The sequence below is a fragment of the Colletotrichum phormii genome, assembly GCF_030913505.1.
Source record: "Colletotrichum phormii strain CBS 102054 chromosome Unknown BDP81scaffold_48, whole genome shotgun sequence".
In the NCBI taxonomy this organism is placed as follows: Eukaryota; Fungi; Ascomycota; class Sordariomycetes; order Glomerellales; family Glomerellaceae; genus Colletotrichum; species Colletotrichum phormii.
In genome coordinates this window covers 55,441-68,756 of record NW_026851490.1, presented here as the reverse complement: position 1 = coordinate 68,756, position 13,316 = coordinate 55,441, and the positions used below count along the sequence as shown (strand labels likewise).

Genomic DNA, 13,316 nt, shown 5'->3' with positions numbered 1-13,316 from the left:
GTTTTGGATGAGGCGGTGGTTTTTGTTATTCTTTTGTATCACAAAGCGAGGTAGCAAGTGGAAGACATGTATAGTAGAAAGTGGCTTGATTCCTCTAAGTGGAAGATCCGTATGAGGGTCATATCTATATACCGTACAAGACGGGTAATCGGCTTGTGGAAAGCGGTATCGTACGGCAGTAACCGGCAGCGCCACGTGTGGCGCTGCGACATTTTGGCATATAAACATATAATTCAGGACATGATACATGATGACTTATGCGGTCGATCGTGGCCGTGCTTCGGGATGTGACGTTCCAGCGCGCAGCATATCGAGTGGGCGTGAGACCCAAAGCACTGCGGCCCAAGATCAATCACCCTCGCTTTCCGGTTGACCCACCCCTCACCATAATTCGCCGTCGCGTGATAGATGCAGTAAACACGGCTTCGATCATGAGGATTTGGCAGGAAGCTGGCGTGCCCCGGCCCGTACGGACCTCCACACCGCTTGTGACTGACCATCAACGGCGTCGATCGCTTAGCCCAGGCGCCCGGATCCAGAGGGTTTTGCCCCACGAGCGGCAGTAGACCGAGTTTGTAGTCGCTGGTCCAGCTTCCGTCAGCCGAGTACACGATGCCTCTGAAGACGCTAGGGATGTCGACCCATGTCGGGCCCTCGTTGACACCACGGCGGCCCTCATCGGGACGCTCCCATGAAAGCTCAGCCCTTGAGATACATAGGAGTGTATCTGTGATGGCTTCTTCCGGGACACGAAGCTTAATCAAGAACAGGTCCTGCTGGGTGTCTGAATGATCTCCGAGAGGCCATCCTGACCAGCAACAGTACAAGTCATGCCCGTTGGGACTGAATACTGTGGCGTCAATGGACCAGTGATCCGGCATGCCCTTCAGCGGTCCTAAAAACTCCCATGCAGAGGCATCCATCGGGTCCTGGGACGACGATCGGAGGACCGTGGTCCGATGGCCCGGGTTTCCGACCCCGGGCGGCGCGCCGCAGGTATAGATGTACCACCGGCCCTTGAGGTAATGCAACTCTGGTGCCCAAATGTTGACCGACCATGGAGTCCCCGGCGCCGGCTGCCAGACGACGCTCTTGTGACAGTGGTGGAAATTCTCCAGCGTGTTGGAGCACCATATCTCGATGCGGTTGTCGAGGGTAAAGGTGAAATAGAACTTGCCGTTGCCGGCCACGATCCAGGGGTCCGGCGTGTCGACATCGCAAATGGTTCGGTTGGACATGATTTCGAGCCTTTCGAATGGATTGCCAAGTTGATCAGGCGTTTGTCTCAGATGGTGAGGCTCTTTGAGGTGTTTTCAAGCTTATTCGTGGTGTGTTCAAAGAAATTAGACCTAGCGGCTCGGTCAAAGGGCTGGAGTGTTGAAGACGCGGCGCCGCTTGGGCTGCGGGAACGTCACCGGCGTTTCATCCAAAGTCATCTGATATCCCGGCCTTGGAGTTGGAGATTTGCAGGGACAAGGGCCGGTAATCCTAGCTCTTGCGTCATTTCTCCGCATTATCTGCCCCGGGTTGATCAGCAAACTCAAGCATCGTTTGGAAAGCTCGGATGGGCAGAGCTTTCGTAGAGTTGAGATCTCGTGGTAGCTAGTTTGACACGTGCAAGCCGATATTGAGAGCTTTTTCGTAGGCCGTGATGAACTAGCAGCTCCGAAATCATTAACACACAGTGGTGAAGGCATTTCATGACAGGTATTGGCGCTTCTATTCACGAGTCATGACAAGACCGTTGGCCAAATCGGATTTGACTCCATGCGGACTGAGAACACAAACAGAGTCTAGTTTGGCTTTGGCAAATAAGACCTGAACTCAAATTGATGCCTAGAGGGCCTACTGGAATCCTGTTAGAGAATTGCAGAAGTTTATTTTTCATTTTCTGAAATTGCATGGCTGGCTACAAGCACCGCTGGCCATCTCTATAGAAAACAGAGTCGAGTATGCCTTTCATTGCCGTGGTCTCCGCTCGACAATGATGTGTTTTGTTGGGTTTGGCAGAATCTAAAATCTGTTGTCAGATCTTTGTACTATCTACGGGCAAGAAAAGGATTGATAGGGAGGCACATACATATTGGCCAGAGTGAAGGTCCTGATATCTCTCAGTCTCCCCTTCCTCGGGACTGATCTGATAATTGGCCAAGAGCTTAATGAGAAACATCTTGGCGATGGAGCAGCCGGCCCAACGACCAGGACACATATGTGAGGCATAGCCAAAGTTCACGTCGTCCTTTGTCGCCGAGCCCCAGTCATACTTGTTGGCACCGATCGTTGTCGTCATTTGCTGCCGCAGGTCGTGGTACCGGCGTCCGTTCCACTTAGAGGGATTTTCGAGTTTCGGGTTGGACAGGTGAGCAGCCGCCATGACCACCTCGAATATCGTGCCCGCTGGTAAAACTACTCCATTGGGGAGTGTTTGAGTCTTATGGATCTTCTTCATCAGATTGGCTTGAATAACAGAATGAGAGTCAGTAAGCCGATCCTGATGTCTATGTTTGCTCTAGGTAGGTGCATTCTCTGGCAAGGGCGGCGATGAAGGGTAAAAATGACGAAAGGTACGAGGTTCAAGACTTACAAGCAGCGGTTGGATGGTGTTTGTGTGTCTCCTTACAGAAGCTGTCCAACAAGGACAGTCCGTGAAGGTTGTCTCGCGAGAACCCCCAATGCGCAGGGCGTTCCCCAAGGATATCATATGCCTCCTTAAGCACGAGGTCGACGTAGTCAGGACGGAAGGCGAACTCGTACACAACTTGCGTAGTCGATGGTCCCGGCGAGAACACAAATGTGAAGGCGAAGCCGATGAGAATATTAGTGAGGTACTTGTAGTCGCGTCGCTTCTCGGCGGGCGCCATGCGAGTCAACTCCTCAAGCCAATCATTGTCTATGGGGCTCTTCGGTAGTCCCTCCTCGAGGGCATGTACGCATTGCTCCAATAGGGGTGTAAAGAACGCAGCGGCTTGTTCAAGCTGCAAGTTGACTTGGCGGACGTCCTTCGAAAAGGCGGCGGAGATTCGAGCCATCATGGGTCGTTGGGCCTTGAGTGTTTTCATCACGGGGATTAGTGTTGCGGAGTACTTTTTGAAGATGTCGACCACCTCAGACTTGAATCTGTCCCCTAGAATGACCCTCCATATAACATGTGAATAGATGTGAAGAATCTGCGGCTGCATGATAACTCGCTTGGATGCTTTCGAAGACTAGCGTTAGTAAGGGTTTCGATATAGGAGTTGCAAAGATTGTAAAGAAAAGACTACTGATTGAAAAGCCTACCCTTTTTCGAACCATGGGACGATTGATTGAAGACACTAGATATACCCTCATCCAACGCTGTAGATATGACGTCGAGATAACGGTCTTGCACCAGAGGTCGTTGTTAGTTACAGGGACGCAATCTTACGAAGGGACCTGGGAGTATGATACGCACCGAATCCTGGCATGCGCGAAGCAAGGTAGCGATAGAGGAATGGTTCTTCGAATGGTGCGCCGTGCAAATCGCAAAGGAAGAACTAGGCAATTTCAGTTATGCTCAGTCGATAGTCGCGTCTTCGTGGACAAACCTCCTTGCGAGCGGGCGCAACCTCCTCGTCCTTCTTCTTGCATATTGCAAGCCAATGTTCTGGTGCAATCAAAACCAAATCGGAGCCTGGGATCTCGTCAGACACCAGATAGTCCGTTTTTACTTGCGACGAGCGTTTTGCTCAGAATGGACACACCATCGAGAGCGGTCACCCGAAATACACCACTCTTAACCTGTTTGAAACCTTTCTCGATGATCTCAACGCCATGCGCGGCGAAGTCCTGCCTGCTTGCGAACCACGAATTTGAGCTCGTGACTTTAGGTATAGAAATCTCTGGGGTGGCCCGGTCCATGACCATGGGGAGGATTGTGACGAGAACCACGACAACGGCTAATGCCGAGTAAGGAGTCAGCAGGCTCGCTAGTTGCGGGAACCAGTGCAGCGGGACAGTGGTGGAGTCCATCTTCAAACTAGGTCTCAATACTACGACTTGAATGAGGTTTTGGAAACGATTAGGGTGCCGAGCTAAGGTATGGAAGGAAGAAAGTAGGTGGAGTGAGAGGACGAGGTCTGAAAAGCTTCGGGACTGACTCTCACATGCGCGCAGAACAAGGATAAAGAACTAAACGTAGACGCCCAAATATCCTGGCAACAAGCTTTGCCGATGCCTACGCCTTGATCTCAATTCTCCGCGGAGCTGTGAATAGCCGAACGCGAAAGGGTGGGAGCGGAAGTATGGGCTTTTCAGACAAAGCATGGCAGACCGTCCCAAGGGGAATTCTATTTCCCCATGTCTGGCGGCTCATGCTCCCCGGCTTCGTCGTAAACCTTCTGCTCGTATCCGGGGCGGACCGTCCGACCACGTTGATCTGATTCGACCGATGATTTTGAGGCTCGAGCTTGCAACAACTTGCTTCAAAAGACGACGAGCTCGGGATGGTGGTGTATAGACGATCAAATTTTCTATCTTGGTGAGTTCTGAACCCCCCTTCGGAGGTAAGTCCCTGATCTTCGAAAGTTGTTGTGAGCCAGATTGCCCAGAATGGGTGAGATCCGAGACTTGCGAAATTCCAGGCCTTCTCAGCCGGGCTCCACGGTCTCGCAACGCCCCGAAGCTACTAAGCGACTATGCTAAACAGTTGAACACAGGATTCTTTCAATAATGTTCTTTTGTTTCATTCGGCCGGTACTCCGTGATGGGGCGTTTAATCTCTCTCGCTTCAGCCTTGAATCGTTTGGAGCATGAATATCTAGGGCCTTGCTACGTGTGGGTTTGTGTCTGCATGTGTAGATATAAAAGAAATTTCACTCTGAGTTTCCTATGTGTTGTTGTGTATTATGTTGAGTACTTACTTCTCCGTTCAAGACAAGCAGATTCTAAAATACAACATCCACCTATCAAAATGGTAGCAGCAACACTTAGCCCCGCCTCGGCTCAAAATCAGGAAGATTCAGAGTTCTGGTGGGATGAAATATCACATTCTTTACTCTCTAATGCAGAGTGCGGGTTACTCCATTGAAGCTCGAGACCAGTATTCCGAGTTTGTTAAGCAATTCGTGGTCTCGTCGCTAGGCCCACGTCCAATCAGCACCAAACTGGGCACCCGCCTCCCTCACTTTGACAGCTTCTGTTCCGATGACTTCCCACCAGCGGAGCTGAGTTGGAACGTCGGACTAAAGGGATCCAAAATCAGAGTGGGATCAGAGCCCATCGGACCTTTCGCGGGGACCTCAAAAGACCCCTTCAATCAAGATGAGCCCGAGGTGGTTATGTCAAGGCTCCTACGACAAGGGAGAGGTCCAGTTGACGGCGAGCTGTGGGAGTTCTTCAAGAAGCACTTGCACGTTGAGGCAAAGTACGCCAACGACATTGTGTCCAAGATGGCGCCGAACGAACACATGACGACAAATACCATCTCATTCGACTTGGAGGGTGAACAGCCAGCGCCAAAGGTTTACTTCTATCCCATTCCCATCTCTCTGCTGCAGAATAACTACGCCGGCGAGCTCATCACCGATGTCATTGCTCAGCTACCGCTCAATCTAGCGCCGTCCTTCAACTACATTCGCGGCTTTGTCTATCAGTAGTTATGAGAAGCAGCCTAACAACGAAGCCATCCTCCGACTGGAATTGATCGCCTTCGATGCCATCCGCCCAACCGATGCGCGCTTCAAGATCTATCTACGTACCAAGGAGACGTGTCTAGCACGAGTTGAAGAGGTCTACACGCTAGGTGGCACTCTCCAAGGTGCAGAGATTGATGCAGGCGTAGACTTGATCCGATCGTTCTACATGCACGTCCTCGGTCTCACCGCGCCGGAAGAGGATCTCGCTCACAGCTCGCATCGAACGGCGGGTATCATTTTCAACATGGAGCTCATGCACGACCGCCTCGTTCCTGTGCCAAAGGTGTACATCCCCGTACGACACTACGGAGGGACGGACTTGCGTATCGCTCAGTCATTGAGCAACTTCTTCCGGGCGTGTGGATTCCCGGATCTGGCTGACACATATGTCGATGAAGTGCAGAAGGCCTTGTAAGGTATCCCCGCGAACATTATGCCAGTCATGTCTATGCCAGTCACATCAGGTTTAGGCAAGTCTTGTTTGAGATAAAAAGCTAACTAGGGTGTTAGCCGAAAGCAGGATTTCTCCAATACCATCGGACGGCATTCCTATGTCGGTCTATCATATAAAAAGGATGGGCCTTATGTCACCATGTACTACAATACAATGACATTTTCCGTAGGGGATGAGCGGGATGGGGATGGCAAACTCGTTGGACCTGCGGCCATGAAGCAACGGCATTTGCTGGATTAGTGTCTTGATATCTCAAGCTTAACAGAACCAAAGTTTATATGCTCAATATCAAATCGTGACTCTCTATGCGCCCCGAGCTGCTAAGTGTGTGAGGCGGGAGTTTCCAACCCGGTTCTTCAGCCTTACAACTCGAAACCATAGCTATTTGCCGAAAACAGTGCCACATCCAGGATTCCTGTTCCAGACTGGCGACATGGAAAGTTTAGCCTCAAGCCTGAAGTAACGGCTACGCGAGCTTCACGTGCCGTGGAAAGCTACAGGCCTTGAGACGAAGATCAGGCGTAATTTCAAAGCAAACCGGTTTCTGCTACCACAGGCAATATGAGCGGGGAATATGAACCATTCCTATTACATCGAATGTTCCAGAGAAGCACTTTGAGCGTACGAAAGACCTCCCGGAGAAGGATGGGGAATCCGAGCAGCGTGGACGGCATGGCAAAGGGTGGGCCGCACAGATGAAGAAGACAGCCGGATGGGGTCCGGTTTCGGGTCGGATTAGTGACCTGAGCCTGCGAGTCGCACTCGAGCATCCGTCAAAAGTGGGCAAAGCCTGTTGATCGCGAGACACTCGTACTCATCGAGGCTGTGATACAGGAAAGCCTCGCTTGGGCATTTTTAAGAAAGTTGAAGACCCAACCTGGGACTCGGTTTGTAGAGAAGATGAAATATCTAGTTGAGGGAAGATGTAGCGAACAGGATAAGCAAACATGGTGATGGATCATGAGCTCCTTTTACACTGAGCCATCTTGAGTCAGATTTCTAAGGTCTACGTTAAGGCCATCAACCTTCACTTGAGTGGCTAGGAAACTAGCAAGGAGTTAGAACTTCCGCCCTCTTCTACCGATTTTCCAGCCTCAATGTCACCAACTCATAGCACCTAGCCTGAACATACCACTCTGACATCAAGTGTCAGAACCAGAACCAAAGCAACTCTGCGCCATCATGGAGAACCCCAACATGTTGCCAAAGTTCACAGCCAACACGGCAACCCTAGCCATCGCCATTCTCGCAGCCTACCTCCTCTACCGCGCCCTCCTCTCCTCCCCAATCCCAGGCATCCCCTACAACAAAGAAGCATCGCGCTCCCTCCTAGGCGACATGCCAGCAATGATTCGCCACGCCAACAAAACAGGCGAAATGTACGACTGGCTCGCTGCGCAAAACATCAAGCACGCCTCTCCCGTCGTTCAAGTCTTTGGCCGCGGGCCCCTAAGCAAACCCTGGCTCGTCATCTCAGACTTCCGCGAAACGCAGGATATCCTCCTCCACCGCGGGAAAGAATTTGACAGATCCGCATTCACTGCCGATTTGCTAGGCGGCGTGATCCCCGAGCATCATAGTCGTTGGCAGACGGATGAGGAGTACAAGAGTCGTAAGAGGCTTGTGGGTGATATTCTGACGCCGAGCTTCCTTGGGAAGGTTGCCGCGCCGTTGTTGCATGAGAGTACGATGCGTATGACGGCCCTGTGGCGAGAGAAGGCGAGGCTGGAGAGGGGACGACCGTTTAGTGCGTTGAAGGATGTCAGCCATTGTGCATTGGATGCGGTGCTGGGCTTTACCTTTGGTCCGGGGATGGAGGGTCTCAGCGCGACGCAGCCGAACGTCGACTTTCTTTCGGCCATGTCTTCACTGCCTTTTTCTGGAAAAGGAGAGAGCATAGATGTGAACCAGCCGGCGGTGTTCCCACAGGCGCCTCCCAGCCCCGTCATTGAAGCCTTGTTCAAGATATCGGATAGTCTCGAGGTGGCGATGAAGTCTGCATTCCCGGTCCTAGCGCATTGGTTTTTGCGCCAGAGGCATGCTTTGAAGACGGCAATTAAAATCAAAGAAGACCTGCTAAGGGAACAAGTCGATTTATCCGCCGCCAGAGTCCAGTCTACATCGGAGGACCACGTAGTACGCTGTGCGGTAGACGAGATGGTGCGTAGAGAAAGCAGCCAGGCAGAAAAGGACCAACGCCAGCCATCCTTCCACACACGACTATTCTACGATGAGGTGAGAACTAAAATCCGACCCAGAACAAGAAGCAAGAAGCTGACATGAATCCCCAGCTCTACGGCTTCACCCTAGGCGGCCACGAATCAACATCAAACGCGAACCAATGGGCACTCAAAACCCTAGCCCGCCACCAAAACCAACAATCCAAACTCCGCGCCAGCCTCCGCGACGCCCTCCCCGACGCCGTCACCAGCAAACGCGTCCCCACCCCCCAGGAAATCATGCAGGCGCGGTGCCCTTCCCTAGACGCCAGCATAGAAGAGCTCTTCCGCGTATCACTGACGGCGCCAATGTGCGTGCGCGGCGCGACGCAGGATACGCAGATCCTAGGCTTCGCCGTGCCCAAGGACACCGTCGTCTTCCAGGTGTGGAATCGGGCGGATTGCACGATGCCTGGGTTTCTCGTTGACGAGGCGCTGCGGACGCCGGGGGCGCTGGCGATGGGCATTGGGGTGACGTCTCGGGCATCGATACGGCGACGTATGCGCCTGAGAGATGGCTCGTGAGGTCTGAAGATGGCACGAGAGACATTTTTGACGCGAGGCGTGGTCGGAATATGATCTTCAGCAAGGGTCCTCGGGGATGTTACGGGCGGAAGCTGGCATATGTGCAGTTTCGGATGCTGGTGGTGCTTCTGCTGTGGAACTTTCACCTCCAAGAGCTTCCGCAGGAACTCAACACGACTGGGGCTTACGATAAGTTGACGAGGGAGCCCCATGATTGTTTCGTTCGTTTGACGACCTTGCCGTTATGAGCATGGTTGAAATGACAGCATTGCCGGTTGAAACGCAAATCAGGAAACTCCACGGTCCTGCAATGAGAAATCGGGTATTTAGAAGAGTTCTGCTAGGGGGGCTGTGTCAGTTGGCTGGGGGGGCTGTGTCCCACGTTTTCTGGCCAATGGGATAATCGCGATTTTCTCGACTAACTATGGCAGGCAATTGGTTCCAGCCTTCCATTGCTAGCCTCGCGCAGACCCGGCTTACGTAAACTTGTGTAATTCGAAAATTCTTTGGCTTTTATTGCGGTAATCGAGAGATCTTGACGAATCTCGATTTCTGTTAATTTTTATTAAAACTGCCTTAACTACGGCCTCTGATTGGCCAATTGAGTCGCCGGAGCTATAGCTGTGCTGGCGCCGTTGAGGCTGGAGGAGCTTGAAGTCGTTTACTTCGTCTCTTTGCTGCTGGTCGCTGGGCTTCTTTAACTTCTACTACTTGACTTCCGCCTACTATTATGGTCGACTGCGTGCTCTGCGAGGCCAACTCGTCCTCGTCGTCGTACTTGAATGCTGACCGATTATGGCGTATATTCTGCCTAACTGGTCGCGATGCTGGGTACTGAGCTCTGCGAGGTTGTCTAGGTGCCCTCGCCGTTAGCCGGCCTGGTGCTGCTGAGGAGGTGGGTGCCCCTGAGGAGGAAGGGGTCGGCAAGGTGCCGTAGTAGGCGATGTTCTTGTTCTTCGGGCGCCCACGCAGAGTAGTAACAACGGCAGGGTCTTCTCAGTGCTTTCAGGCCAACCTCCTTGGAGACGGTCTCAAGCCAGTCACGGCGGAGGTACTCATAGCGAGTACGAGACTCCATTACCGCCACCCTCTCCCTATAAGTACGGGCCTTATTGTGGAGGCAATACTACTGTATTGGATCTGATGATGATCATGGGAAAAGCTGAGCGCTGGCTGGGCTGGATATCTGGGCAAGGTGTAGGTGGGGCAGCTCCGAGATGTGAAGGAGCTGCCTCACGTGACCCACCTGCACCTGCCACACTTATTGCGCAGCATCTCCTCAATTACCTAGGCGACGGCTGGCCAAAGCAAGCATTGATTTCTTGTTAGGTTCTGCTAAGGGAGCCTCTCTTCTATGCGAATGGATAGAGGAGACCAATGTCTTTTCCGAAATTTGCCCGAGTCATTGAACAGGAACGTTAGGTGAAGACGGTAGCCTGTAACATAGTTTAGATTAGCATAGACCATGTCGGCATAGCGCCCGGCACGTCCTTTTGTTACCAGACGTTAAATACATCATCATCATCATCATACCTAGGCGACGGCGTATAAGTCGGAGTTACCGTTGATGACATACGACTTCAGATCCTTGTAGGCAGTCTCGGTGGGACTATTGGTCCTGACGCCGAAGTTCTCATACCGGGAGATGAAGCAGTTGGCCCATTAATATCGCAGTAGAAGGTAGGTGTCTGTGATGTACTTCAGAGCTAAGTCTTGGTCGGCAAACTCTTCCAACAGGCGGTCCCAGGCAGCGTCAAAGTCGTCCTCAGTATTGGCATACATAACGTAAGCCCACAGTTGACAGAAGCCGGTAGGTATGTGAGGAATCTCCTGAGGCTGCTGGCCGCAGCTGAGGGCCTCGTTGGCACGGGCTCGATCGTTGAGGTTCTGAATGGCCTCATCCTCTGCGGCCTCCCTATTACGAGTGACGTCGAGCTCGTTGATTAGCCCTCCAGGCCCCTTCCACTTCCTTTTGACGTTAAGAGAGACATTCTGGTTAATGTGAAAGATGCAGAGCTGAAGTTGGGTATCGGGCCAAGTGAATCACTGGCCTCTCATTGGTCGGATGAGTTCGAGAAAGTGGGACACAGCCCCCCTAGCAGAACTCATTTAGAATGGGCTTTTGCTGCGAAGAGATTCGAAAGATGGGTCATGGAAAATGCGTCTTGGTCTATTCGTAGACAACATGGACGTGGTAGTAAACACTATGGTATCTTTGCTTTAGTTCTCCTCCGCCTCCAATGGTTCCGATTACGAGCCATGTGGCGATGCTCCAAGTCTGTGCTGATACCGCAAAGCACGAGGTCAATTGATGCTGGGCCCTGTTTAAAGTCCATTACTGGCACAGCCGAAAGGCTTGCCAACGGTCCCCGCTCTAAACTCTTCAATGATGCCTTCAACACTGGCGTATGTGCCGGCGGTAAGGAACAAAAGACCGGTGAGAATGATAATGACGTTGAGACCCATCGTCGCGAGATCGGCAAGCTTTCCGGGCTTGGGGACACCGGCGCGATTGTCGGCGCCTCGCATGCGGAAGTAGGCAACGCCCCAGAAGATGAAGCCAAAGAATGAGTCGAACAACGAGGACATGAGTGAAAGCACTAGATCTAGTCAGTCAAGCTTCTGCATCACGGGCTCAGTAAAACTCACGAGAAGAGAAGAAAGGAATAAGTTCGGCGATCAAGAATGCCAGAAGCCATAGAGCAAGGAGAATGGTGGCCCAAGAAGCCCAGCCAACAACGGTGTGCTCGTGCAAGTGCTTGGTGCCCTTGAAGAGGCGGAAGAAGAGGAACCTGGCCGAAACACTGGCGTACAAGACGCCGAGGAAGACCAAGGTTGGGATCATGAAGGAGAAGGACACCTTCTTGTAGACTTCTTCGAGGGATCCAAAGGCGGGCGCAGTCATGTACTGGTTTCCAACGAAGGCGTAGACAACAGCTCCGACAATGCTGAAGACGATGATCTCGCCAATTGTAACGGCCCAGAGGGCCTTGGGGAAGTCCCTAGCCTTGGCTTAGCAAATATCTCGAAGACAACGTTATTGTAGTCTTACCTCGGGTCTTTCATCTCCGCAATGAAACTGGGCAACGTGATCTGGCCGATGAAAGTGTAACTGATGTTCAGGAAGGCATTCATTCCGGAAACGAAGGTGGTGGCAGCAATGGGAATGGCTGTGACCATCGGGGCACCGCCAGCCTTGGTCGTGCCAGTGGTCTCATCGACATATGTTGATCGGGGGTCGTAGCCGGCGGGGTGCGCCTGGATGCCAGCAAAAATGGTTGCCAGAAGCACTGAGATGAAGGTGAAGGCCGCGGAGGCAGTTCCGGCTTTCGAAAGCGCATCAAAGGTGCGAGGTAGCGAACAGAGCCAGCAGATGATGGTAACAACGATGGAGAAGACGACGGTTCTGCAGACGACGGGGTCGGATTCGGTCATTGTGTTGAGGTACTTGGCGCCGACGAGGACGTGCAAGGCCTGGATGAACTGCGCATTATTAGCAATGCGCCCATGTCGGCGATGGTAATAGGAGGCTTACAGTGTTGTTCAGGATGAACATGACAGCCGTAGCGTACCATGCCCATGTCTTTCCCCAGAAGAGCATCTGGCCGATATCGCAGACGTCGCGAACTTCAGGGTGTCTCATGCAGAATTGCCAAAGGACCAAAGATCTACACGGGCGGTCAGTATTATGTCGAGGCGACCTGGGCGAGACGGTAGGAGCCTACGTGTAGAGAACAACGAGCGCGATGACGGCAGTGAGGATCAAACCAGGCACTAGTCCAAGAATACTGTATGACGACGGAAAACTCATGATGGCCTGTACCGGTCAGCACGATGCGCCATGCGCCAGATCGTCGCAAAGACGGAAAGCTCACCAGACAAATGTATTCGGAAAACAGCAAACCGGCCGTCTTCTGCCAGCTGCACGTCCTGTACTTGATCGCATGGCTATTCTCCTCCGCAAGCTGCTTGGTCAGGATGGCATCGGCGCTATCCTCGCTATCGGAGCCCTCTCCGACGCCCTCCTTGCGAGGCGCAATTCGCGGCCCGACCTTTGTGTTGCGGCCGCCGAACCAGGCGCTGAAGCCGGAGGAGCCGCCCGTCTCGGCATCGGCGCGGGCAAAGGCGAGCTCGGAGGAGCCCTTGTCGTTGGACGTGGGCTCGGGTTGGCGTAGATCTTTATCCATGGCGCGCGCCAATTGAGTCGCGGCGGTGCGCCGGACGACGTTGGGAGAGGAGAGAGAAGAAGAAGAAGAAGAAGAAGAAGAAGAAGAAGAAGAAGAAGAAGAAGAAGAAGAAGAGAGGCGTCGGGGTTTTCGCGTTACGGTAGGTGATATCGATGACAATGGCGTAATGTTATACTGCTGTGACGAAGTGGTGGGAGGGATCACAGACGCTGACGGGGCGGATGAAGAAGAGAAGAGACGGTGGAGTCAGGTAGAAGAGGAGGGACGAGGCGCAGGG

At 52.7% G+C, this 13,316-nt stretch overlaps 7 protein-coding genes across 7 annotated transcripts; 2 read left to right on the top strand and 5 right to left on the bottom strand.

The window, feature by feature from the left end:
• Positions 1 to 117: 117 nt before the first annotated feature.
• On the bottom strand, positions 118 to 1,299 carry BDP81DRAFT_174661 (alpha-L-arabinofuranosidase II). The gene has a single exon (XM_060582203.1). It carries the CDS (start codon positions 1,236 to 1,238, stop codon positions 234 to 236), a length of 1,005 nt encoding a protein of 334 aa, XP_060437531.1. The 5' UTR covers positions 1,239 to 1,299; the 3' UTR covers positions 118 to 233.
• A 660-nt stretch (positions 1,300 to 1,959) lies between these two features.
• Positions 1,960 to 3,990, bottom strand: BDP81DRAFT_466707 (cytochrome P450; the record flags this gene model as incomplete). The annotated part of the gene is made up of 7 exons (XM_060594428.1): positions 1,960 to 2,013; positions 2,081 to 2,457; positions 2,585 to 3,206; positions 3,314 to 3,363; positions 3,434 to 3,515; positions 3,567 to 3,652; positions 3,723 to 3,990. The coding sequence occupies 7 exons, from the start codon at positions 3,988 to 3,990 to the stop codon at positions 1,960 to 1,962; spliced, it is 1,539 nt and encodes a 512-aa protein (XP_060437530.1).
• Positions 3,991 to 5,021: 1,031 nt separating this feature from the next.
• Positions 5,022 to 6,348, top strand: BDP81DRAFT_466706 (aromatic prenyltransferase; the record flags this gene model as incomplete). Its single annotated transcript, XM_060594427.1, has 3 exons — positions 5,022 to 5,578; positions 5,616 to 6,065; positions 6,165 to 6,348. The coding sequence occupies 3 exons, from the start codon at positions 5,022 to 5,024 to the stop codon at positions 6,346 to 6,348; spliced, it is 1,191 nt and encodes a 396-aa protein (XP_060437529.1).
• Positions 6,349 to 7,305: 957 nt separating this feature from the next.
• On the top strand, positions 7,306 to 9,205 carry BDP81DRAFT_486038 (cytochrome P450 monooxygenase; the record flags this gene model as incomplete). The annotated part of the gene is made up of 3 exons (XM_060595194.1): positions 7,306 to 8,343; positions 8,400 to 8,803; positions 8,842 to 9,205. 3 exons carry the CDS (start codon positions 7,306 to 7,308, stop codon positions 9,098 to 9,100), a joined length of 1,701 nt encoding a protein of 566 aa, XP_060437528.1. The 3' UTR covers positions 9,101 to 9,205.
• A 347-nt stretch (positions 9,206 to 9,552) lies between these two features.
• On the bottom strand, positions 9,553 to 10,032 carry BDP81DRAFT_443411 (uncharacterized protein). Its single transcript, XM_060591729.1, has one exon. It carries the CDS (start codon positions 9,928 to 9,930, stop codon positions 9,706 to 9,708), a length of 225 nt encoding a protein of 74 aa, XP_060437527.1. The 5' UTR covers positions 9,931 to 10,032; the 3' UTR covers positions 9,553 to 9,705.
• Positions 10,033 to 10,514: 482 nt separating this feature from the next.
• On the bottom strand, positions 10,515 to 10,889 carry BDP81DRAFT_336548 (uncharacterized protein; the record flags this gene model as incomplete). The annotated part of the gene is made up of 1 exon (XM_060585928.1): positions 10,515 to 10,889. A coding segment is annotated over one exon (375 nt), but the record flags the coding sequence as incomplete, so codon positions are not given.
• A 288-nt stretch (positions 10,890 to 11,177) lies between these two features.
• BDP81DRAFT_336541 (transmembrane amino acid transporter) lies at positions 11,178 to 13,039 on the bottom strand (the record flags this gene model as incomplete). Its single annotated transcript, XM_060585926.1, has 6 exons — positions 11,178 to 11,452; positions 11,502 to 11,854; positions 11,905 to 12,335; positions 12,388 to 12,520; positions 12,578 to 12,669; positions 12,728 to 13,039. 6 exons carry the CDS (start codon positions 13,037 to 13,039, stop codon positions 11,178 to 11,180), a joined length of 1,596 nt encoding a protein of 531 aa, XP_060437525.1.
• Between the last annotated feature and the right edge of the window lie 277 nt (positions 13,040 to 13,316).

What these genes read in the sequence shown, in the direction of transcription:
- BDP81DRAFT_443411 (XM_060591729.1), bottom strand. Translation starts at nt 9,930, where the DNA reads ATGGAGTCTCGTACTCGCTATGAGTACCTCCGCCGTGACTGGCTTGAG.
- BDP81DRAFT_174661 (XM_060582203.1), bottom strand. Translation starts at nt 1,238, where the DNA reads ATGTCCAACCGAACCATTTGCGATGTCGACACGCCGGACCCCTGGATC.